General features: G+C 39.4%; 1 protein-coding gene across 2 annotated transcripts in view; it reads left to right on the top strand.

The window, feature by feature from the left end:
* The window catches only part of Lrp6 (LDL receptor related protein 6), a 122,375-nt gene that overhangs the window by 37,990 nt on the left and 58,571 nt on the right, over positions 1 to 25,814 (top strand). For both annotated transcript variants that reach the window (XM_040743418.1, XM_040743419.1), the window contains 5 exons: positions 7,534 to 7,731; positions 16,417 to 16,613; positions 18,530 to 18,661; positions 21,369 to 21,765; positions 22,756 to 22,927. In XM_040743418.1, the coding sequence (XP_040599352.1) occupies positions 7,534 to 7,731; positions 16,417 to 16,613; positions 18,530 to 18,661; positions 21,369 to 21,765; positions 22,756 to 22,927 (1,096 nt within the window). The remainder of the gene's footprint in view (positions 1 to 7,533; positions 7,732 to 16,416; positions 16,614 to 18,529; positions 18,662 to 21,368; positions 21,766 to 22,755; positions 22,928 to 25,814) is intronic.

Genomic DNA, 25,814 nt, shown 5'->3' with positions numbered 1-25,814 from the left:
ATTGTTTCACTGGTTAAGGTGATGTAAGTATCGTTTTAATGCTATGTTGGCCTTTTGATCTCCCTTATCCATTCACATCAATACACTGCCTGTCTTGATACCTGCCCTGCAGGGAGGTCAGACCTTGCCCTTGGCCTTGACATGGGAAGAGCTGTGTGAAGTGATCTGAAAGTGCCCTTTGTTAGGAAGCTCTAAAGGGTTTGTTGGGGGGTGGCTTTGGGTCCTAAGAGTGTGTATCATTCATAGTTTTAATCAAAAGAAATCATTCTAGTTTAGTCACCAAAAGATTGTAGGTAAAAAGCTATTGGGTTGCTTACATAATTTCTTAAGCAATAGAACTTGGCTTAGACTCTCTATAGAGAAACAGTGCTACAGATCACACCCATGGCTGGCTCTGTTTAGGCAGTTCTGTTAGCGGTATGCTCCTCTCTGTCTGCAATGAATTTCAAATGCCGAGGCCACACCTCCCTGGAGTGAATTGTGAATGCTGTGGCCACACCTCCCTGGAATGAATTGTGAATGCAGGGGACACGCCTCCCTGGAGTGAATTGTGAATGCTGTGGCCACACCTCCCGGGAGTGAATTGTGAATGCAGGGGACACACCTCCCTGGAGTGAATTGCTTGTGATGTTTTCTGCTGCTTCCTCCTCCTCTGCCACATCCTTCTCACACTTCATTCTTCTTTTGTAATTTGAGACAAGGTCTGTTTGGCCCAGACTGACCTGGAATTTGCTATTTGTCCCAGGTGCACCTCCAACTCCAGGTCCTCTAGCTTCTACCTAAATACTAGAGTTACAGATGATTTCCATAACAACCAAAAGTTGAGGTTCATCTGTCTGATGGGCCATGACTGGGGCTTGTGCAATGTACTGATTGCAGGGAGGCTTGGAAAGCAAATATCTGGTACTCTCTCTGCACTTTGAAGATGTGGCTCTAGCTCATACAGTGAAGGATGCTGGGCAGCCCCTCCCCTTTCCCCAGTGCCAAGTATCTGACAGCATTTTGTGAGGGAAAATGAATGTTCCTCAGGTTTATGGATGTCTTTGCTACAGTTTGAATCTTGCTTGCATTTTCCCCCTTTCTAATGTTGGAAGAATAATTGAAATATGATAATGAATATAAAAGGAGATGGCACAGAATTTTTAAAACTTGTAAATAAGTCGGGTCCTAAGAACAATCTACTTGGTCTCTTTGTTTTTTAAAATATTAAGGAAAAGTTAAAATATTTCAATGTCTGGCTCCTACTTATACTGGTTACAAAATCAAAGCTTAAATACTTGAAAAAACTTTCCAAAGTTAGACTAACAGCAGATCTGCCATGTAGATTAGGTCATGCATTACTTTTATTCATGTGAATTTAAGATTCGGATAGTTGGAAAGATTGTGAGAGCCAGAGGTTTTCTGGACACACCAAGGCAGTTGCACATAGGAACACATAGGGGTTGTGACAGCATGCAAAAGATACAGGCTTCTCACCCCCAAAAGAAGATCAGATCAGACAGAAATATCAGTGTCTCCTGTAAGCTTATGCCTCCTTTATTTAGTTCCTACAATAGCAGCCTCATGCATTCTGTTTTAAATTGTGATTATTTATTGTGGAATGAGTAGCATGGTAGAAGTTACTGTTATAGTTGCAAAAATATAAATGTAAGGAGCTGTATGATGTCTTTTGGGAAGAATATTTACTCACCGTGTTTAGAGAGGGTCAGGCAGGGACAAGGCTGATAGCTTTCCTGTGGTTTTGGCTGAGCTGTGCTTCAGTCTGTGGATGATATACCACAAGAAGAGATACATTTGTTAATCTTATGAGGATTTAAGGTAGGAAGTATTATAAGATGGATCTGGAAAGGTAAGCTTGTATGAATGAATATTTCTGTTGTTCAGCTATCATTGATTCATTAATCTTCCATTGTTTTTTTCATTCTTGTGAATAGAATTAACTGATACATATAAAATGTGCCTCATAGGGACAGATCAGCCAAATTCTTTAATGGTTTCCCAATGCCATAATAAGACAAGTTGGGGCTGGAAAGATGTCTCAGAGGGTAATGTGCTTGCCATGCAAGCATGACCCAAGTTTGGATTCCCAGAAGCCATGTAAAGCTGAACTGGTAACATACCTGTAAGATGCTCTGGAAGGCAGAAACAGGAAGCTCCCAGGCCTGAGAGACTAGTGCCTAGTGTATGCATCAGTGAACAAGAGACCCTGCTTCAAACCACAGGGACACCTGCCCCCCTCCCTGTTACAATTTTAAAAAATCTGCTCAAGAGAGAAATATGCCATGAGGCAGAATTCATGCAAAAGGGTTTTTTATTAAGGGAAAAGGATTGTAAAAAGGAGAAAGGGGAGGGGGAGACCAGCTTCTGGGGACAGGAGAGGAAAGAGGGGCAAAGGGTGAGAGACAGAGAGAGGAGGAAGGGAACATAGTGAATTAGGCACAGGTGGTGCTCTTTTTTATTAGTTTATTTTTTTAACATTCCAATCCCAGTTCCCCCTCCCTCCTCTCCTTCTGCCCCCTCTCCCAACCTGCTCCATGGAGAGGGTAAGGCCTCCCCTAAGAAGTCTACTAAATCTGTTCCATCATGGCTCTGAGGCAATACCAAGACACAGGTGGTGCTCTCAGTGGCTGCTACCGAGGGCGTATCCTGTCAGAACTCAAGGAGAGGCCAGTACAGATGCCTGAATACTAACACCCTCCCCACACAGATGTAAGGAAAAATCAAATTTAAGCATCTGATTTCTTACACACGGTTTTTTGGTGACTTGGCTACTTGTGTGTCTGTATCTCACTCTGCTGTTTTACTCTGCAGCAACAATGGAAGCTGTGTTCTGGAGTTCCTTATTGCATGCATTGTGCTGGTGTGGTCCCTCTTCCTGAGTGTTTTCTTCCTCTGAGGCTCAACTCGATGTCTGTGTCTGTGGGACTAACCACCTTTCTGAAGTATATGAAGGAGAAGAGATCTCAAGTTAGAATAGCATTAAAATCTTTACTGATGTGTGGCTTTTGAATGGTGAATACTCAGGTTGTAAATTAGCATGTCAAATTGTAATGACACAGCCCCCACCCCCCAAGTTTATTGTGAATTCCTACTCACCTTCTCTGCCAACTCATTCTTTAAGTGTTACTACTTTTTTTTGCTAAATCTTTCAGAAGCTATTATGTAATCGGTAGATTATTAAGAATCAGTGTGTAGGGGGTGCTGGGGAGATGGCTCAGTGGTCAAGAGCACACACCATTCTTGCAGAGGATCCAAGTTTGGTTCCCAGCACCCTTGTCAGGTGGCTCACAACCTCCTGTAGCTCCATCTCCAGGGGATTAGATGCCTCTGACCTCCATGACTACCTTCACTCATGTGCAGCCCTCCCCACCCCGCCCCAGCACACTGCAGATGCCCTAAAAATAAAATCTTCAAAGAATTACCATGTGGGAAGTCATAAACCTCAGGAAAATGTATAAAACTTAAATGTGTCAGAGGCAATAAATCCTAAACATTAATTAGCTGACATAACTTGTACGAGTGTAAGATACTCGTCTATAAAGGAGCATTGGTCAAGGAAGGACTGCACGATTGGAGTTAAACTGAGAACGGTGACATGCAGAGGGAAGTGACCAGTCATGTAAAATGGCCTGTGGATGTGAGGAAGCTGAAGACCCTGGTGGAGACTCAGCAGGTCGGAGCTAGATTATGCTAATGACCCTACCCTTTATTCCTGAAGTGAGAAACCAGCAGAGTGCAAGGGGGGGGGGGCTCTGAGCTTTGTGCCCCAAGTCTGTTATTAATCTTGGGTTGTAGAGGAAGAACTTGAGGGAAAGAGGGGTGAGTAATTTACTCAAGGTCACTGTTGGAAGCGGCAAAACTTCTATTCTCTGAGACATTTCCTGGAAATGCTTCATGATGAAAGGATTTGTAACTAAACTGTACAACTTGTAACTGAAAACGACAGCTCCCTAGTCTCCAATGCCGTATCCATACTACCAGGTCAGATTCCTTTACCCTAACAGCTGTGTGTATTCTAGGACGTACCGATGCCCGCCTTCTTGGGAGACACGGTCTTCTGTCTGGAGATCTGTAGAGTCCATCCATGATGCTGCTGTTCCCTGCTTGTATCACTGCCCTGTTACTTTTTTCTCAAAGACATGGATGGACTTTTTGTTTTTCATCCATGCTGCCAGTTGCATATACTATAAATGCTTGCTGGGATTATTAAGATAGCATTGCAAGCACTTTTTTTCTGTTTTCACAGTATATTTTTGATAACTATGTTCAGTGACATAATAAAGGCTTGTTATACTCTACAGAGGATTTGACTAGGTTGTTTAAAAAATTTTTGGCTTGAATTTAGTTCCTAAAGTGTAACCTACCATTGTCTGTGCAATATTATATGGGATAATTGCAGTATTCCCCCATGGCCTTCTTAGGTCTGCTCTTTAGGAGAATAAATTCTATAAAATGCTGCCTGACACCTGTCCCTCTTTCACAGTCCCCAGTTTCCATTCGCTGACAGTCCCACAGGTTAGAGCATCCCCGTTACCTGCGGGGGTTCTTGCTGTCACTGCCCCAGGCAGATGCTTGTGTTCTTTATCTGTGTATTTGCTTTTAAAGGACTATTGATTCTAATGGAATCAGGATTCTTTCACGTTATGATAGTATTTTTGAAGTCTATCACATAGTCATCCATGAATCAAGCATGTAGTATGCTTTTTCCTATTACTAGTACTACTGATATGAGTGTTCACACATAAATGTCTATATGAACATAGTGTTTTCTATTTCTTGGGTAGAGAAATTGCTGGGTTATCTGACAAATTCAAGCTTAACTTTTTTTTTTTTTTGAGTGGCCACACCATCTTATATCCCCACCTTATTACATCCTTGTCAAAATTAAAAAAAAATGGTTACTCCTGTTTTCAAGTCCAGATTAGCTTTTTGTATATATAATGAAATGGCTAAGTCTCTTTTTGTCCACCTAACTTTTTTTAAACATCACTGGGAATTACATCTAGGACTTTTATAAGTGCTCACTGAGCTGGATACCCTTGCTTTCTATCTAAAGTGTCATTGATTGCCTTCATATTGATCTGTAAGAATCTATTGTGCATTCTGAGTAAAAACATTTTTTTATAGATTTTTTCGAGACAGAGTTTCTCTGTGGCTTTGGATCCTGTCCTGCAACTAGCTCTTGTGGACCAGGCTGGTCTTGAACCCACAGAGATCTGCCTGCCTTTGCCTCCCAAGTGCTGGGATTAAAGGCATGTGCCACCATCACCCTGCCTGAGTAAAATTCTTTATCATGTATATCACTTCAAATCTTTTTACCTAGTTTATTGCTTGTTAAAATTTAGATATAAAGGGTCCTTTAAAAGGCTTGTGTGTTGAAGACCTGGTCACTATCCATTAGAACATTCGCAATGTGGTGGCAGAGGTGGAAGGTGTTGAAGACTTAAGAGATAGGTGGCTAGAGGAAAGTAGTCTATAACAATAGTTAGAGCTCTACAGTAACTGACTTCAGTTTAATTAGCTGGGATAAGCAAGGTACACTGTGTGTGTGTATGTATGTATGTATGTATGTATGTATGTATGTATGTATGTATGCATGCATACATAAAATAGAGTAACAGAACAGAATACAAGCCCAGCATAGTAGCTCATGCCAGTAGTAATCCAAGCATTTCGGAGGTGGAAACAATAGAATTAGGTGTTCAAGGTCATCTCCAGCTACAAAGTCAGTTTTAGACCAGCCTGCATAAGAGAGTCTCAAAGAAAAATAAAAGTAGACAGAAACAGCCTGATGTGGTGGTGGCTGACTGCCTGTATGTCAGCAGGAATTACACCATGAGATGTGTGTAGTCTGTGCTGCAGTGAGCTCAAGGCAAGGCATAGTCACATTTGAGACTACATCCTTATCATTTAAAAACTCTTTAGAAATAAAATCAACCACAGACTTAGATATAAAAGTGAAAACACCTACAAGTGGCTTGAGTTTAGATACAGATTCCTTAGATAATGATACTGAAAATGGTGTCCATAGATGAAAACACTGGCAAAGTAGACTTGATCGGTGAGCAGTATAAAGAAAAGGAAAACAGCCATGTTAAGACTGTAGAAGCGTTGCTCTCATTATTCCTTTACACCCCCCTCGGTCTTCTCCTCACCGTCACAGTCTCTAGTTGCCCCTACTTTCCCTGAAACACAAAACAACTTAAAAACCTTCAGGTGTCTTCATGTTGCTGTTAGAGTAAAAACCCTTAAGAGAAACATGTCCTGCCTGCTTTCCTGTGTAACTTTATCTTGTATGAGCTAGTCCTTCTCTTACTCAGTCTAGACAGCATCCATCACCACCCTTCATTCAGGAAGAATCTGCTTGCTTTAGAATCAGAGTTTTGTTTGAATTTTTCTTCTCCATTTGCTAGCAGTGAAACTGAGCAAAAGTAAATTTACTGGGTTTTCTTCTTTGAAAAATGGTATGGAACATGAATATTTCCTAAGCTTGTTGGAAATGATATGTAAGTCAGGTGCTTTCTGTATGCAAGAGCTGCAAACACAGGCAATTTACTGTCATTGTTTCCATACTTGAATTCCATTTGAGTTTTAACATATTTATTGACTACCTTGTGTTTAAACATTTCTTTTGTGTACACGGAGTATACAAATGCTGTAGTCCTCATGCGGGGTTCAGAGGTGATTTATGGGAGTTTACTCTCCTACCATGTGGGGTCTGGGGCTGGAACTCAGGTTGTCACGCTTGATTGAGAGTGTCTTTACTTGCTGAGACATCTTCCTAGCCTGAATGCCTCTTCATTTATAGTTTGTAGTATCTCCATTAGCTTTCTTAAGAGATGTGCCGATAATTGATGCATAGCACAGTTTTCCTTCATCTCAAGAAAAAATATTTTTCCTTCTGTAATGAGATCATTAGATTTCGTTTAGTTATTATCTTTGGTCCCCTCTAGTCTGGCTCCTTAGCCTTTCTGTCTGTGACTTTCATGATGTCAGTATTGTCAAGAGGCCAATTTTTATAGAGTGTCCCTCAGTTTGAGCTCTTTTATGTACAATTTCACTGAGTCTGGGCATTCTCTGGGGGTGGGCAGGAGTCAGATGTAAAACTACACAAATGGCGCCTTGTTTTCAGTACCCTACAGTGAGAGGTTTATCATGTTAGTTCCGTCTCTTATTGATGATATTGACATAGACAGCTTGTTTTTGGTATTGTCATCCAGACTTTCTTTTTCTACAGTAACCATCTTCTCCTTGTTAATAAGCAACCTGTGGGATGTACAATGGAACAATGTAAATGTTCTTTTTTTGCAAATAAACTCTGACCTCTGGTTTTGTCCTCCTGGTGTTCCTTGTTCATATTGGGCATATTTGTATATTGGTTTCAAGTAGTAGATTATTAAAATATGGAAAAAAGATTTCTAGGGTTTACTTTCAGTTTGTTTTTTCTGAGAGAGCTTTGTGCAATAGTAGTAATTACAGATATTTTGTGGATATTCATGTCATGGCTTTAGTTTTGGTTTTATTGATTTTTAGGTTCATGTACTGGACAGACTGGGGAGAAGTGCCAAAGATAGAGCGTGCTGGAATGGATGGTTCAAATCGCTTTGTTATAATAAACACTGAAATTTACTGGCCAAATGGACTGACCCTGGATTATGAGGAGCGGAAGCTTTATTGGGCAGATGCAAAACTTAATTTCATCCACAAATCAAACCTGGATGGAACAAATCGGTAAGATTGCCTTGTTTTAAAATTTAATTTTATGTATTTGACTGCATGAGCGTATGTGCACATATGGGTGTGCCTGGGGGTGTGAAGGCAAAGATGACTTTGGACCCCTCAGAACTGGAGTCAGGCATTTGCAGGATGCCTCTCTTTTTGCATGAGTTCTGGGATCAGAACTCTACTTACTATGGCTGCTCAGCAAGTGCTCTTACTGCTGAGTCATCGCCAGCCTGCCACACCTTTTTTCTTCTTTTATTTAAGAAAGCTTCATTATATCAGCCAAAGCAAAAAGCTTTTTTTTTTCTTTTTAAAGAAATTGGTTAATTTTTCTGTGTCAAAAGGGAATTGGGGGATTAGAATAATTTTTAGTAGGTCTTTTAAAAAGTAGTTATATTTTCCCGAATTGGGACAAGTGATTGCTGAACAAGTGTGAGGACCTGTGTTCAGATCCCTACCACCCTCCACAAAACGTGGGACATAGCAGTGCACTCCTGTAATCCTTGTTCTGGGATGCAGAATCAAGATGAACTTGGGCTTTCTGGCAAGCCAGTCTAGCCAGTCACTGAACTCTAGGCTCAGTGAGAGACAGTGACTCAAAAACATGGAGAGCACTAGAGGGGAGACATCCAACACACATGCACTCACGCATGCATGCACAGTATACACATGTGCACAAAACATGTTCAACCTCCTTACTTCCATGTAGTTATATTTCTCGTGTGTTGTCATAACATTTTGAACATGCAGACTTAGTGAAGCTTTGCTTAGGAAAAAAAGTGCTGGTTGTCTGGGTGCACACCTTTAATCCTAGCACTCAGGATGCAGAAGCAATTGGGTCTCTGAATTTGAGGCCAGCAGAGAGGTAACATGGCATCATTCTCTGTAACACGAATAATACAAGCTGAAGATCAGAAAAGAAAAGCAGCCAGCTGAAAAAGCTGTCCTCTCCTTAGTGTGGCTGGAGAATAAATCTTTTTAGTCTGACTTTGTTTCTTCCTTTTATACTTCTCAAATCCTGGGATTAAATGTATGGGATTCCAAGTACTGAGATGTCCTTTATGTGAGCTGTTTCTCTTTTAGACTGTATCAGTTTTGTGTAGCTCAGTGTGGCCTTGAACTAATAGAGATCGTCTGCTTGTCGCTTGAGTCCTGGGATTAAAGGTGTGTGCTACCACTGCCTGACTTTTATGGCTTGTGGCTAGCTTTGCTTTCTGATATTTCAGACAGTCTTTATTAAATCATAAATAATATATCACCACAACTCTATGCAGGGGTGAGCAGAGAGAGAGCATGGCATCACTGTCTATGCAGGGGTGAACAGAGAGATGACAACATTGTGTCACTGTCTATGCAGGATGGTATCACTGTGTAGGAGTGAACAGAGAGATAACATGGTTTGCTGGGGTGAGCAGGGAGGTAGTGCGGTGTCACTCTCTGTGCTGGGGTGAGCAGGGAGGTAATGCGGTGTCTCAGGACTTGAAAGTAAGGAAGCTCCAGAAGAACTTTAACTCTGAGGGAAAGCAGCATGTGACACATATTAAGATTGACAGGAGGATCTCTTGAGTTCAGTGCTAGCCTGGCCTATGGAGTTGAGTTTCAGGACTGCCAGGGCTACCCAGAGACCCTGTCTCAAACCCCTCCCTACCCACCCGTCCCCCCAAAAAAGGATTGATAGGAGATACGGAGCATGGGCTGCTCGCTCAAATATCTGGCAAGTGTAGTGTGTCCACAGGTGTAGTTAGCAGTTTAACCTCAGTGAACTCTTTGAAAATGTAATGCCAGAGTTCTTACTCAAGTTAGGGGACCACATGGAGTGGAAATAAATTGTGTAGGAGAACTGATTCGCAATCGCACAGAAAGGGACAACAGAACAGGGAGAAATGAAGGGGAAGAAGGATGGGAAGGGGACAGCCAGTGGTTCTCAGAAACTAAGCTGTCACAGTTCTGAGCAACACAGGAACAAGAAGGATGCATTTTCTAAGTTGGAAAACTACCTTAAATAGTGCTCTCTTTTTAAAAGTTGAGAGAAAATAATTTGACAAAGGAGAATCAGAAAAGTATCAGATGAAATGCCATTTAAAGTTACTTCAAAGGGAAAAAGAATAAGCAACAGAACACACACACATACATATACACACAGAGAGACAGACAAACACACACATCACACACACACACACACACACACAAGAAAACTTCACCATAGAAGAGGGCAAACCTTTGTTTAAATATGACCAAAAGTTAATGAGAAACCAGTATAACATGTAAAGGAAAATGTAACATTAGAAAAGTTCTGAATTAAAACTCAGAAAAATTTGTAATTGAAAGAAAAATCATTTTAGATAAAAGGAAAAACAACTGAATAACAAAAATCTACCTTAAATGATCAGTGACATAACAGTGAACAACAGAAAGTTTGGCAGAAGTTTAGAGGAGGGAAAATGAGGTTTTATAGGTTTCATTAGGAGATCTAGTAGAGACTTTCAGAGTGTCTCAGTAACACTGGGAGACCTACAGGAAAATGTATAAAAAATTGAAATAAAAAAGCAGAAAGAAACTTCTGTAACTGAAATAAACAATTCCTGAGGTGAAAAGTTCACTAGGGAATTTAAAGGCAGCTGCCTTTATATTTGAGTAAAAGAAAAAAAAATCAGGAGACTTGAGACAGGACAAGGCGGAGTATCAAATCTGAGGACCAGAGAGAAGAAAGACCGAGAAAGGGAGAGAGGGAGTGGCGGTGTGGAAACCATTGAGCGGCCTAGATGCTCACTCTCTAGATACAGAAGGAAAAGCAGAAGACAGGGACGGCAAGAAATGTCTGAAGAAACCGTTGTTGGAACCCTCAGATGTGAAGAAAGGCAGGAGTGCCAGTATTTGAGAGGCCCTTAAATTTCATGCAGAGGAATATATTCTATGGCAAATTATAAGCAAATTTAGAAAAACCAAAGATACACACACACACACACACACACACACACACACACACACACACACATATTTGAAAGTAAGAAGAGAGGTGACTTGTTATGTACAAGGGAACCTCAGTTAGAGAATGGGCAGAATTCCTAGATAAACTATGAAGACCAAAAGGCAGTTGGCCAGTATTCAAAGCATTAAAAGAAAAAAAAAAAAGAGTTTAGTATCCTGTATTGATCAAAATTTCAAGTGTGAGTAAGAAAGTGAAACATTCCCAAATATACAAAAACTGAAAGGATCTTTCCATATAACAGTTTTTCTTTGGGCAAACAAACCTTCAAGTACAGCAGACCTGGAGTTCTGCTACACAGATTCATTCCTCTTGAAACTCATGATCAGGATGTAGGAAATGCAGTTTGCACTTGGCTTTGGCATGGACTTCCCATCATGCTTCGTTCATTTTTTATTGTCTGAGCAGCCTTTGGAGCTCTACGTGCCTTGCTAGTTTCTCATGTTTATTTAACTTCTCCTGCTGTGGGCTCTGATTTGATGTTACCCGGCTTTACCAGTTATTAATTCCAAATTCCATTGGTTTACTTATTAACTTATTATGTCTTACCTATTTGGAAAACAAAACCCAGTTTTTCCATTCACTGATAATTGAGGTTGCTAGTATTGGTATATATTTACAAATTTATGTTATATACACAGGTAAATAATAAAGGATTATAAAAATAACCTTTATATTTTTATGTTTCTAAATTTTTATAGAGAACACATATTTATCCCTTTTACAGTCAGGAAAAAATAACAACTGGGGGGACAAAAAGAACTCAAGTTTGCCATGCCTTTTGGTTCCTTTGTGTATTTCCTCTCATTCTTCTACAGACCCTAGTAACTTTCCATGCTTCTGGCTAATCTATACTCTTTTGGGGTCAAATTTTAGCTTAGGATTTCCTCATGAGGCCCAGTTATATGTTATCTTGAAGCATTCTGTCAATAAAAATTTCTTATGTGGGGGAGGCACATGTCATGGTTTGCATTTGGAGGTCAGAAGACAACTTTGAAGATTCAATGCCATTCTACTGTGTGGGTCCCAGTGATCATCAGGACTTGGTAGTCATTTTTATGGTCCCCATTCTGTCAATCTTAGCAATGGTTTGCTCATTTGTTCTATTACTGAATTATAAGAATATTTTCTAATGTAGATAAGATTTCATCATTGAATATATGATTTAGGAACATTTCTATCACTATATAGCTTGCATCTTCATTTTCTTTATGGCATTTTTTGAAACAAATATTAAAAGTTTTATTATATGCAATTTTTGCCCTTGTTAAAATTGCTTTTGGTGCTTCCAGGAATCTTTGCCTGACAAAGTGATAGACATTTTCTTCTATGAGAGAAACTCCCAAGAAGAATTTTATTAGTTTAATGCTTCATTTAGATCAGATGTATGATCCATTTTGATTTCTTTTTTTTGTGTAGGATAGCTCTCAGATTATTATAAAATGTATCCCTGATAGTATTTTGAGTGTATACCATAAAAAGTAATTCAATGTTATATATTTATGTGTGACAGTATAATTATTTTACTTATAGTGCTGGAGATTGAGTTCAAGGCCTCACTACATACTATGGACTGGGAATTGAATCTAGGACCTCACACATCCTAGGCAATGCTGTATCCCTGAACTGTATATTCTTAGCCCTTTATGCTATTATTTACTTTTAAAGAAATAAATTTGGGCGTGGAGGGGAGAGAGAGGGAACTGGGACTGACATGGGAAGCAAGCTTGTTTCTAATTTAAATATATAATAAAGTGTTAAAAACAAATTATTTTTAAAAAATTCTATTGTTCATATATGTGGGGTGATCAAAGGACAACTTTTGGGAATCAATTCTCTCCTTTCACTTTCATGTGAGTTATGGGACCAAACTCAGGTTGCCAGACTTGCTAAATAAGTACCTTTACCCATTGAGCCATCTTGACAAACCTTTTTTATTTTTGTGGTGCTTGAGATTGAACCAAGAGCCTCATACAAGTTAGGCAAATACTTTTATTCCTAGCCATTATTTTAGTAAAAAATGAGAACATTTATTTTTAATTGCTTGTATGTAGAAATGTAAACTATTTTTATGACTCAAATATCTTACAATCCTGTTGAATTCACTAGGTTTGGGAAGATAAACCTAAGTATATTCTGTGTACAAAAACATGCCATCCGTGAATGATGCTGTGTACTGCTTCCCTTTGTGATCTGGGTGTGATTGTCTTTTTGCTTGGTTGCCCTTAGTCTTGTGACATAATGTAGAATAGAAAGAAGTCATCTCTTCTTCCTCCAGAATCAGCACTTTCTGTCAGATTAGCAGAATATAGGTGTAGGTTTTTTTGTAAAGTGCTTTCTTCAGGTGAAGGAAGTTTTCTTTTATTCCTAGTTTGTTGACTTCATTTTAAATTATGAATGATTATGGATCTTGCCTATAGAAATAATTGTGTGTGTGTTTTTAAATAAATGTTGTAAATTGCCCTTTTAATTGTTGAACCAAGTTGCATTTCTTGGATAAATTCTACTTAGTGATGATTTACAATTCTTTTTAGATGTTCTGTTGAGGATTTTTATGTCCTTATTCATGAAGGATATTAATATATAGTTTTTCTGCTGCCTTTGATTTTGTTACTAATTTAGAACCAGCCTTTAAGAATTTAAGAATGAGTTGGGAAATGCCTCCTTTCCCTTTATATTCTCTCATCTATCTATCTATCTATCTATCTATCTATCTATCTATCTATCTATCTATCTATCTATCTATCTATCATCTATCTCGTGAGTGTCTGGTAGATTTAATCTGTGATGCTGTCTGAGCCTGGCCATTTCTTAGAGATTTTTTAAATGACTGAGTTTGTTTATGCAGCTCTGTTGATCTCCTCCGTGATTCTATTTTAGTAATTGGTTTCTTTCTAAGAATGTTTCCATTTCTTGTAAGTTGACTAATTTATTGGCACAACATTGTTTATGGTTGCTGCTTATAATTATAGTTTTTTATTTTTTTAAGTGTGATAATGGTGTTCCCCTTTCAGTAATGGTGTTTTTCAGTTGCGTGGTTTGTCTTTTTTTCTTTGACATCATAACTAACAGGTTGCAGTTTCATTAATCTTTTCAAAGAATCAACTTTTTGTGTTACTGTCTTCCCATGCTTTTTGCTTTTATGATCTTCCTTTTCTAATGTCTTCAGGCTGAGACAGTTTAAAGGAGATTAATTTGTCATCTATCTCCTAATTAAGGCATTTGTAGTCTATAAATTTACCTCACTGCTTGGTGGGTGCTCATAAATTTTTATGCATTGTATTTGTGTTTTGTTTAGCTCAGTATTTAACCGATCTTGCGAATTCATCTTTGATGGTTGCTGTTTTGTTTTTTATATTTTGATCTGGTTCTTACTCTGTATGATTGCCTGTCAGGCCTCAGATTTGTGGTACTATTTCTGCTTCAACCTCTAAAGTGTTAGGATTATAACCATGAGCTACAGCTACGACACGCCTTGTGACACATTGCTTATTTACAAGAAAATGAGGAAGAATTTAGAAAATGAAAAATTGAGAGAGAAGTTTAGTTTTTTGGTTTTTCATCCATTTTTATTTCTTTTATAAAAGACTTATCTATTTTATATGTGACTCTTTTACCTGAGTGAATGTATGTGCATGTGTGTTGTATGTACTTGGTGCCTATGGAAGTCAGAGGAGAGCGCCTGATCCCCTGGACCTGGATGGTTGTGAGCCAGCATGGGATTCTGGAAACTGAACCCAGGTCCTTTGTAAGAGTAGTAAGTGCTCTTCACTGGTGAGCCATTTCTCCAGCTCTGGTTTAGTTTCTTGATGAATTCTGCTTCAGACAGAAAAAAACACTCTGTATAATGTAATATGAATAATAAAGACCCAGATACCGATGTTAGGGTTCAACTTCAATCTGAGAGTCAGAAAAGCAAAGCAGCTGGCCACTAAATTTCTTATCTCTACTTCAGACTGAATGGGCTGATCCTGTCCCCACAAGCTCTTCGCTAAGTCTCATACTGTAACCTTTCCTCAGCGTGGCTGGAGAACAAATGCCCCTCTGAGACCTTGCTTCTGTCTTACATACTTTCCTAATGTTGGGATTAAAGGTGTGAGCTACAATTCTCCTTTAGACTGATTCACTCTTGTGTAGATCTGGGTGACCTTGGACTCACAGAGATCCATCTACCTCTTAGTCCTGAGTCTTAGGATTAAAGTGTGTTCCTGTCATCTATGGCTTGTGGCTAACTTTGCGTTCTGAATTCGGAGGCAGGCTTTAATAAATAATATATCACTACAGTATAACTTTAGTATTTATTGATTGATGAGGCACATTTCACCATAGGTCTTTTCTTAGCCTCTGGAGTATTGGTGTTATAAAACTGTGCCCCTTCACCAGGCAAAACCATGCATTAGTATGTATGCTTATACTTTAGTGCTGGAGACTGAACCGTGTGAGTGATAGCAAGCACTCTGTTTCTGAGCTGCATCTCCTGAGATTTGAGTTTCGTAATGAGCTGGCATGTGGAGTTAGGATGTAACATCGTGATAGAAAGAGTGCTTGCCTCGTGTATGCACACTCTGAATTCAGTTCCCAGGACTTCAGAAAAATTAGGAAAATGAAAGAAAATTGATGATTTAGGTCAGCTAATCAGTATGATGTTCTATAATATAAATTAGTTGACTTCAACTTGTACTCAATTTTAAAAATAAAATATATCTTGAATTCATAACACTTTAGGTCAGGACGGGTTCATGTGTCACAGACACGGATTCCACAGTTCCACAGTTGTCCTTGTCACCCCGTGAACCTGAAGCTGAATTGTTCTCTTCAGTGGCTTAGGTGTCTGTGTCTGTCTCCTCTCCCTCCCCCAGGCAGCGTATTGGAAAACGTAGTTTATGAAAATATTGAAGCAGTTATTGTCTCAAATATTTGTTTGACTGAAATCACAATTTATTCATTTTGTCTAGAACACTTACTAATTGCACAACTCTGACACTGCAGAGTGCTGTTGGCTTGAGTACTAAACCTCTTTTTATGCAACATGTTTTGTTTGTGAAATTCTAGTTTTCATTATGAACATACTGTGCCAGTGCAGGACTTTACTTAGCTGTCTGAGTTGAGAGGTTTAATTATAGTACAATAAAACAAGTATTATTAATAAACAAAAATCATTAATAGATAATTTTCTGGAGCTAGACTGAGTTCTGTCATTTTAGTATCGTGTGTGTTTTGAGTTGCAGTTGTTAAAATCATAAGATTGAGAAACAGGCTCAGGCTCATTGCTCTTGCACATCAAGAAAGGGACAGACCTCTCTCTTGTTGCCTTAAATCTACTTCCTAGTGTCAAACTGCCACCCCTGGGATTTTCCTCTGTGCTTACTTCTTTCTTGTCGATGTTAATTACATAAAAGAATAGAAAATGTGTGTCTAGAGATAGTTGTTGAGAAGGGAGGTTGACAACAATGTTAAGATTTGGGCTTCTCTGTCTTGTGACTTAGTTGACCTGCTGCCAAGGCAGGGACCATTCTGAATGTTTGGTTAGGGTTTTTTGACAACTTGAAAACATATTTGAATTGTTTTTCATAGATGGATTTAATCTACAGGTATGTGTTCCTTAGTATGTGTATATGTTGATATGAACTGTTTTCCTTGCTGAGTGATAATGTTGTCATAAAGGAAAATTTAAAAGTTTGAGTTTTTCTTTTTGTGTTTGTTAATAGGCAGGCAGTGGTTAAAGGGTCCCTTCCACATCCTTTTGCCTTGACGTTATTTGAGGACACATTGTACTGGACTGACTGGAATACACACTCTATTTTGGCTTGCAACAAGTATACTGGCGAGGGTCTGCGTGAAATCCATTCTAACATCTTCTCTCCCATGGATATACATGCTTTCAGCCAACAGAGGCAGCCAAATGGTAAGTGATCTGGGTTTTTAAATTCCAGGTTGGAACGGCTCCGTAGCACTCTGGCTTTAGTGAGGCCCAGGAGGAGGAAGGGCATATCCAAACTGGGCAGGAGGAAGAAAAGAGAAAAACATACAAACAGAAGTCAGGTAAAACACTAGTTTAAACCCTTGTGACCCAATACCTTTTATTTGGGCCTGGGATAAGAGAAGTGGAGAACAGAAATGAATTAAAAATTAAGAATGCTAACTTTAGTCTTGTTCATGTTTTTCTTACTATTCTTGGATGTGTGAGTATGCAAAAAAATATTGATTTAATAGGAAACCTGTTAACCTAGCTGATGAATTCCAGTACCTAAGCGTGGTGAATAAATTACTTGCTTAAGCATTCATATGCATTTCTCCTTTCCCTTTTATGTGTTTTTCTTTCTAACTTTGCTTCTGTTTTTGGTTATCGTTTATAAAGACATGGGGCTGTGTCTGCTGACAATGATCCCTTTTAAGAGAGGAATGAATTTGGGTTTTAAAAGGAATATGAGAATAGTAAATGTTTGGCACTTGTGTGTAAATAAATGTCTGGCATGTGTCTGAGTATATTTCAAATAGTTTCCATAGCCCAAAAAGAAGAGTGCTTGGATTTTGAGTTGTTTGGTATTAGTTCTTTTCATTTAGGGGGAGATAATCAAATATTGGATGTGTTACATTGGAGTCTAATGACTGTGAGCCCATAAAAGTATTTTAAAATAGATGTGTTAATCTATGTAAAAATAAAATATTTATTTAGTCCTTTGTGAACTTTGTATTCTCATGGTTAGTCCTCAGAAGGTCTCCAAACCCCATTTTAAATAGCGCAGTTGATCCTTTGTTTTACTGGTTTGAGAATTTTATGTTTATGTTTTATGTATGTTGCTCTCCTTATATTGATATTTCCATGAAATTATTTGACTGTATCTGTTTCCACAGTGCTCACAAGTTTGGCTTCTTTCCATCTCTTGTTCTTCTTTGTTCTTGTTGTCTCATTTTATTTTGCAGTGCTAGAGGCTAACCCTAGTTCTTGTACACTCTAGACCACTACTCAAACCACTAAGCTACAAGTTAGCCTTAAACAAAACAAACAATGGAATAACGAAACAGCATCCCGTGTATCTCACACTGGTCCCCATCACTGTACCTGAGACTGACCTCGAGCTCCAGGCCCCGAGGGGGGAGATTCCGGGTGTGTGCCATTGTGCTCGTCTGGGCCTCACTTCCCCGCCTCCAGTGCGCTGAACTTACTTTTCCTCTTCTTCATTCTGGAGGCTGGCTTTCCACATTCTAGTTGTACTTTTTGGCTTTCATAACATCTGCCACAGTGTTCCCATCCTTGATGTTCCCACCGGTGTTCAGAAACCTTAACCTCTATTTAATAGTGTTCTCCTCACTGCTTCCAAGGGCCTGCTCTCCAGTTTTTTATGCTGAAGGCTTTTTACCACACCCCAAATGTTCACAATGTCCCCTCTTGTCCTTCAGGATGCCTTGTGGCCCCATGCATTCTGTGAAGTTTTTTTACTTCAGCATTTTAAACACCAAGATTAATTTTCTCTTGGGTGTCTACCATCTTACAGTTGGCAATGTGGAATATAGTATTTAGCTTCCCTGTTTTCTTAGTTTATTATGTTAGCCACTGATAAGTTTATAAGCTTCAGTAAGGCAAGGACCTTCTGCTTTTCTTATTAGCTACTCCTCTTTGGGTAAAAAAATGCTAAGTAAGTTTTCACTAATTAATTCCTTTCCTTACAGATGGTTGGTAGTCAAGCACCTGGATGAAATTTGGTAGTCATTTTGGTTTATCACAGTTGCTCATGTTATGGTTGTTAACCTTTGTATATTTGGAGTAAGTGAGGTCATCCCTAATCATTGGCATTAATCAGTGTGATTTATATTTGACAGCTACAAATCCATGTGGAATTGATAATGGTGGTTGTTCCCATTTGTGTTTGATGTCTCCAGTCAAGCCTTTTTATCAGTGTGCTTGTCCAACTGGGGTCAAGCTTCTGGAGAATGGAAAAACCTGCAAAGATGGTAAGATTGGTATGCCAGGGAGGAAAAAGTGATGAGAGCAGTTGGGTTCTTCATGAGCTGCTCTGTACTTCCTTTGTAACTCTAGCATTGGCAGTGCTTTGGGAGACTGTTCACCCTGTTGGTAGCAGGGATGGCTTATGTTTTGGGGCACATTTTATTTTTATTTTAAGTTATTTCATTTATTTAGTGCTTAAGAAACATGCTGCTTTGAAAAAAACAAAACCTATAATAGTTACTATTTCCTCTTGACCAAAGTTCATAACCACTGAAATCACAGTCTCATAATAGGCATATAACACTTATAAATAAAAACCTGAAGGAAAATTATTTATTAAACTTTTATTGATGAAGAGTAAAAAGGACTAGATAAATTTTTCTATTAAGCTATCGAAAGATATTTTTGACTGCTCTTTAATGACAAAGACGTACTTAAAGAAAAAGTTCCACATTGTGCTATTGAAGTAACTTTTATTTTTGTAACTCAGCTAGTCCACTTGGCCTCTTCTCCTCACTTTATAGACAGGGCATGTTGGAATAGGGTGCTGGCTTAGGACACTGTAAGGAGCCCGTGGTTTGGGAGAACACCAGCTCTTTGTCTTAATGAGGATGTTATTCTTCATTCTTACCTCTGTGGGTCACCATTCTGTGGCAACCAGCAAAACCTGGTAAGAAAATTGTTACATGTGCAGTGGCTTCTTTATATACCGCCTAAAGCCAGGCGCCTTTATTCCAGAGCATGTTAGAAGCTCCCGTCAAGGAGGTCAGCGAGTCAGGGAGATGGAATCCAGTCAACTTAGTGAATGTTTATTATGAATTGGCGTTGATAAATTATTCTCATAGTCAAAGGTGAAGCTGGCTGACTCTTGTCAGATGGTGTCCATGGTAAACAGTGATTTGGTTTCAATTTAAACAAAAGAGTTTTTGTAACATTGCTTTTCTGTTTAAAAATGTACCTTGACATTGAAAAAGAGGATTTATTTCAGGAATGAAAGTTTATCTTCTCCTTCACAGTGGTACATATATACATGCTTAATCAGTTTTGAGTTTCAGATGCATAGTTGGCACCTAGTAGCCTGAAGGTAACTATGTTGTTTTGATCACCTTGCTCAAATTAATAGTTCTGTGAATTCTTTGCAAAGTTTGAACTAGCTCCTTTTGGCGGTTAGCAGGGGCAGTGAGTTGTGTGGAACCATTTCTGATTTGCGTGCAGTTACCGGCTGGGTTTCATTTTCTCCAGTTTTGAGTTCATGTATAGTCGGCCCTCCAGTCAAACGGCCGAAGGTGAAACTTGTCACTCCTCTTGCTTTTGCAGCTATGATTCCAAATTCATACTTCAGTTTACATTCAGTTGACAGTTTACATACTATGTTTTTTATCAGCCTCTTAGTGATTATTTTGCTGGTGGTTTACTTGAATATTAAAAATAAAAAAGATTGAACTTAATATTTTTATTCTTAATTATGTTTTCATTGTATCCTAATTCATGTTAAAAATTTCAGAAATTGGACTCATAGCTCAGTCTTTATTATTATTAATTATTGTTATTATTATTAGTATTAGTATTTTTCGAAACAGGGTTTCTTCACTGCCCAGCCCTCAGTCTTTATATTTAATGATAGATCAGTTGATACTTATTGAATACCTCTTATGATTAGTACCTTCCTGAATTTTATCTCTATTTATCTTTAATTTTTACAACAACCTTTACATATTTAGCTAAGTGTAGGCTCAGAGTGGCTCTGTGTTTTGAACCAAGTGTTACTGGCTCAAGCACCCCTAGCTTGTTGCACTGCTGCACTTCCTAGGTCCCGCTTTGCAGTGCTGCTGCCCCTTCTGCAACGCTTCCCTGCCTGCAGGGTGTCAGGTTTGCCCTGTATTCCTTTAAGACAGCTTCACCGAGAGAGGATCTGATCACACACCGTAAAATTCTACTGTTTCAACAGTCAGTTTTTAACATTCTTGTCTTGGATTTATTTTATCATTTGTGTGTGTGTGTGTGTGTGTGTGTGTGTGTGTGTGTGTGTGTACACGTACACATGTATGACCACACTTTTGCATGCATGTGTCTATTCATGTGTACAGGTGTACATAGAGGCCAGAGAACATACTCAAGGGTCACTTTCTAGGTGTCATCCACCTCTCGTTTCCCCTTGGAGACAGGTCTGTGGCATGGGATTTGCCAAGTAGGCTAGGCTGGGTGGCCTGTGATATGCGGAGGTCTACTTATCTTTACCATTCTGCCGGCGTTGCTAGTGTATTGCCACCATGACTGGCTTTTATTTGTGGGTGGAGGGGGTCAGACCTGGGTCTTCATGCTTGTAAGGCAAACGCTTTACTGTTTTCCCAGCCCTTCTTTTAGACCCTTTATAACATGCTTCTTGAATAAAGGATCTGTATTTTACAGATTTCTTCTTAGCTATGGGGAATAAAATGATAACTGATTACTTTTGCATACCTTTTACATACCTTTGTTATCTGGGGCTTATCTAGTAAATGAAAGCAAGCGTGGATCAAAACTTGATTCAGAAAGGTAACTGTTATGGAGTTATGTTATGTTTCACAGCATCACTTTTTAGTTCTACTCTAAAGAGAGTAGATTAAACTCAGCTAATTTTAATTCCTGAGGACTTCTGTATACTTTATATAGAGTGGCTAAATTTTGCCTGTGGCATTCAGATGATTGCTTGATTTTGCTTTGTTGGTTTAGGTGCCACTGAACTATTGCTTTTAGCCCGAAGGACAGACTTGAGGCGCATTTCTTTGGATACACCAGATTTTACTGACATTGTCCTGCAGTTAGAAGATATCCGGCACGCCATCGCCATAGACTACGATCCTGTCGAAGGCTATATCTACTGGACTGATGATGAAGTGAGGGCCATTCGTCGTTCCTTCATAGATGGCTCTGGTAGCCAGTTTGTGGTCACTGCCCAGATTGCCCATCCTGACGGCATTGCTGTTGATTGGGTTGCAAGAAACCTGTACTGGACAGACACTGGCACTGATCGGATCGAAGTGACAAGGCTCAATGGGACCATGAGGAAGATCCTGATTTCAGAGGACTTAGAGGAGCCCCGGGCTATCGTGTTAGATCCCATGGTGGGGTAAGAACACTCATGTTAGCTTCTGTTTTCTGCAATACCAAGAGGCAGCAGCTTAGGACACAAGGGCTACGGGGGTTTGTTTGTTATTCTCTAGGAAACAGTCACATCAGCTTTAGAATGCAGTGGGTAGAATGTGGTCTCAAAGATTATCACTTCTTAAAAATTTCCTTGAATAACTTTGGTGATTTGTATTTCTAAGCTGTTAGACTTGTTGATTTGGATGTGATCTGTAGATTTTGCTCAGTATCATGGTCATGAAAAATGTGGAAAGAAATTGTTTTCAGAATTCTTTCCCTCCTCCCCTGGCAGATTTAATTTTATCCTATTTCAGTAGTTATTGTGAGAATTATATTACTTTATAATCCTTGGTTCATGAATGACTCACCTTTGAAAACCTTGGGGATAGCTTTAGTCTACATGTTTTTGTGAGTGAATGTAGTCCAAGGAAGAAACAGCTTTGTCTGTCGTCCCAGCTGTTTTGCTGGGAGGCGTGTCCTGAGGGCTGATGCAGTGACGGATGCTGTGCCTCAGTGTACACAGTACCGTAAGAGCCACTTAGACATCCAGGAGCCTCAGGAGTGCTCAGTGCCGCAGGGGCATTAGTTATTTGGGGAATTGTTTGCTATTTATACTAGGTAACTTTCTGTACCAGAGCCGAGAAGCCATCAAGCAAGAGGGTACATCATGGGAAGAAGAAGAAATGTATTAGAAGAAATATAAATAATATTGGGGGACATTTTTCATCAATTCAAGAGAGCAATTTTGTTCTGAAAATGTGCTTATATACTGCTGTGATGTTAGAAACTTTGCCAAAGCTTAGGTAGTCCTATGTTTTCCTTCCTTCCTTCCTTCCTTCCTTCCTTCCTTCCTTCCTTCCTTCCTTCCTTCCTCCCTTCCTTCTCCTCCCGCCTTCCTTTTAACTGATGATAATGTAATATGTGGATTTTTTATTTTCTACTTTCAGCTTTTTTTTTTTATGTGCTTCTTTAGGTACATGTATTGGACCGACTGGGGAGAAATCCCAAAAATTGAGCGAGCTGCTCTGGATGGTTCTGACCGAGTGGTTCTTGTTAACACTTCCCTTGGTTGGCCCAATGGCTTAGCTCTGGATTATGATGAAGGCACAATATACTGGGGAGATGCCAAAACAGACAAAATTGAGGTTTGTTTGTTTGTTTATTTTAAATATTTGAAACCAATTTTATAATGGTTTCTGGGTGAGTAGTAGTTTGATTCACATGGTCTCTCAACAATTGTCTGGAATTCTAGGATGTCATTTCTAGAAATCTTCCTCTGTGTTCACCGTTCTTGGGATAATGGGTTGTCTTCATCATCTTAGGGTTGCTGAGTTGTGTTGGTATAGGAAATGCGCTTTCCATTGTTTCTGGTCTTAACATTTTTATAGATGATTTGCTTCATTTTGGATAAAGTAGCTACCTGAATTTCCTAGAGCTAGTTTCTGCAAACCAAAATTATATCAGATCCATACAGGAAAACAATATCTGTCTGTCTGTCTGTCTGTCTGTGTACTAAGATATATTTATATATCTACCTATGTATGTAGATATAGATAGTGTGTGTGCCTAACTTTTTGGTTTTGATTTGGATTTGGCAGTAAAATATATTAAATTCTCAATTTGTTGCATAAAAGCAAAACTTGCTTGTTTATTGAGACATGGTTCCACTGTATAGTTCAAGCTACTCTCAGACCTATGAGTTTTTTGTGTTAGCTTCCCAGGCATGTGGCACCATACCACATTAAAAACGAGTTTTAAATTGATTTGTGGCTTATATAGGAGAAACAGTTAGCCAAATCCTGGGAAAAAGATTTACCTAGTGATAGCATTAAGTTTGTGGGCAATAGAATTATGGTGAAAATAATCAGTAGTAAATATTTTAATAGAATGTTTGTAAATGGCACATCCTTGATGCTGAATGTAGATTAGGCTGTCCTTTTGGGAATTCATGGCTTTTCATATAAGGAATGGCTTGAAGAAAATAACTCTTTATAGACAGCCCCTTATATATACCTTATGGATATATAATTTGGACTGTGGAGCAGTTATTTTAGAAAGATAATTCTGTGGAGTTTGAGGGACACTCAGGGAATAATGAGTTAAGGGCTTTCCTTCCAGAGTGGAAACTTAAAATTGAAAAAAAACCATTAATACTTCACCAGTCTCAAATATTGGAAATTATATTTTTCCCCCATACAGCTGGTTTCCATTAGCAGAAAGTTTTGTATGGTCTAACTGTAACATTTCTCCTTGACTAGAGTTTCAGTGTACCATCCCCCATCCCAGTCCAAGTCAGGGTTGGGATCTTCAGCAGCCAGAGGGGAGAGTTGACGCAACAGAGGTGGTAGATCCCTGCTTCAGACGGTTGCTAGCTTTGTTTGCTTACCTGTATGTAACTTGCCCTACCTGGGCATGTAGGAAAACAACTAAGAAGCTCATGTATCCTAAAAGAGTCTAGTCCTGAAATTTTATACAAGGAGAAAAAAAATGCTTGATTTAATTGGCACCTAGAGGGTTTTTTAAAAATTTTTATATTTGGTTTTGTCTTTTTTAGTTTATTGTGATTGGCTTGAAAAGAAAAGTGTTGCTTCTTACTGAGAATGTTAGTTCTCTTTCCCACTTTCAGTCAGAGTCACAAGTAGTTGAGTGGTCTTCAAATAGAGAAACAAGAATTTATTCATGAAGTAAGTACATAGTAATTAAGCAGAATTCATCGTGTATACGATGGTATTGTTTGTCCCTTCCCCTTCTGTTATCTTTCCCTGTAGAATCATTTTTTGCCTTGCGTTCTTGCACACAGATGCCAGTTGTGTGCCTCCCCTCGAGAAGGTGTGTGTGGGCGGGGGTGTTCGAGAATCACCTTCCTCTTGACAGTGACAGACTCACTCTCAGGAAACTACAGAAGGGCTTCCGGTTTTTCCCCTGGATATTCTGATGTGCTTTCACAAGTTAAATGGCGTGCTCCTGCCCTTTCTTTTCAGACACATCCAGAACACAACAGTTACTGCTACTTATCTCCACTGCCTCTTCCTTCTCTTCCTTCTTTTTGTCTTTCTTTGGTCTTGCCCAAGCTTGGTTCTCCTGGGCTGCAGTGATTCTTGTGCCTTAGCCTCAGAGGGTTGGGACTTAAGTGTGTCACTATACCTTACTTATTAGTCCTCTTCTACACTAATGTGTAAAGTTGCCGATGGATAGCAGACTTGAGTTGTGAAAGGATAGCACTTCATCTAAACCCATCTTCTGTAGTTTTCTACCGTGCGGTTAGAGTGGCTGTGGAAGCCTGTGTTCCCAGCGTGCCCATCTCCATGTACTTGAGAATAGGCAGATAGTGTTAAGCTTGCCACTTTGGGAAAGGTAAAGTGTAATTTTTAGACTCTTGTTATATAGCAGCAGTTTCCAGGGACTTCTCTGACCCTAGTGTGGATGATAAAGATCCCTTCCAGTCCTGTCTCCAGGAAAGCTTCCTAGCTCTGTCACCGAGGAGTGGGAGCTGCTCATCCCTGGGACTGTAAGGGAGTATCAGGCTATGGCAGCCCTGTTTGCTTCTGAGGACACTTGAGGAGAAGAGATAGTTATCTGGTAAATCATTCTGTGGCACAACAATTTCTTGTGTTTTGGATGGAGGACAAAGAAGTGCTCTGAATACGTGGGCCTTTGCTCTCTCAGTGGGTGGGGCTTAGAGCTGCTTCTCCCTCTTTCTGTTGAAGTGGGAGGTGTGCTGGTTGTGTTGAGTTGACGAAGGATTCAGAGAAAAGCACAGGAAGTCCTAATTTTCAGACTAGATTCTTCTTAGAGTTGTAGGAAGGTGGACTAGACTTTCTTGACACTTAGAATGGCTCCTTCAGATGGAGGCCGGGCACAGGGCATTGTGAATGATGTCACTGGAGGAGAACTGGCGCCGGCCGGGCTTCTTCCATATAAAGATGTGTAGGTGAGGGTAGTCTGCTCCCTTAGCTCAGCAGCCGCTGTGGCTGCATAGCTGTGGGTGGTGTGTAAAGGTACAAGCTGGTGCTTGTCTGCTGTTTCTGCAGT

Source organism: Mesocricetus auratus, unplaced genomic scaffold (assembly GCF_017639785.1).
Source record: "Mesocricetus auratus isolate SY011 unplaced genomic scaffold, BCM_Maur_2.0 Super-Scaffold_100001, whole genome shotgun sequence".
NCBI classification, from domain to species: Eukaryota; Metazoa; Chordata; class Mammalia; order Rodentia; family Cricetidae; genus Mesocricetus; species Mesocricetus auratus.
Note: the sequence above shows the minus strand (reverse complement) of the source record. Positions and strands in the feature narration are given on the sequence as shown.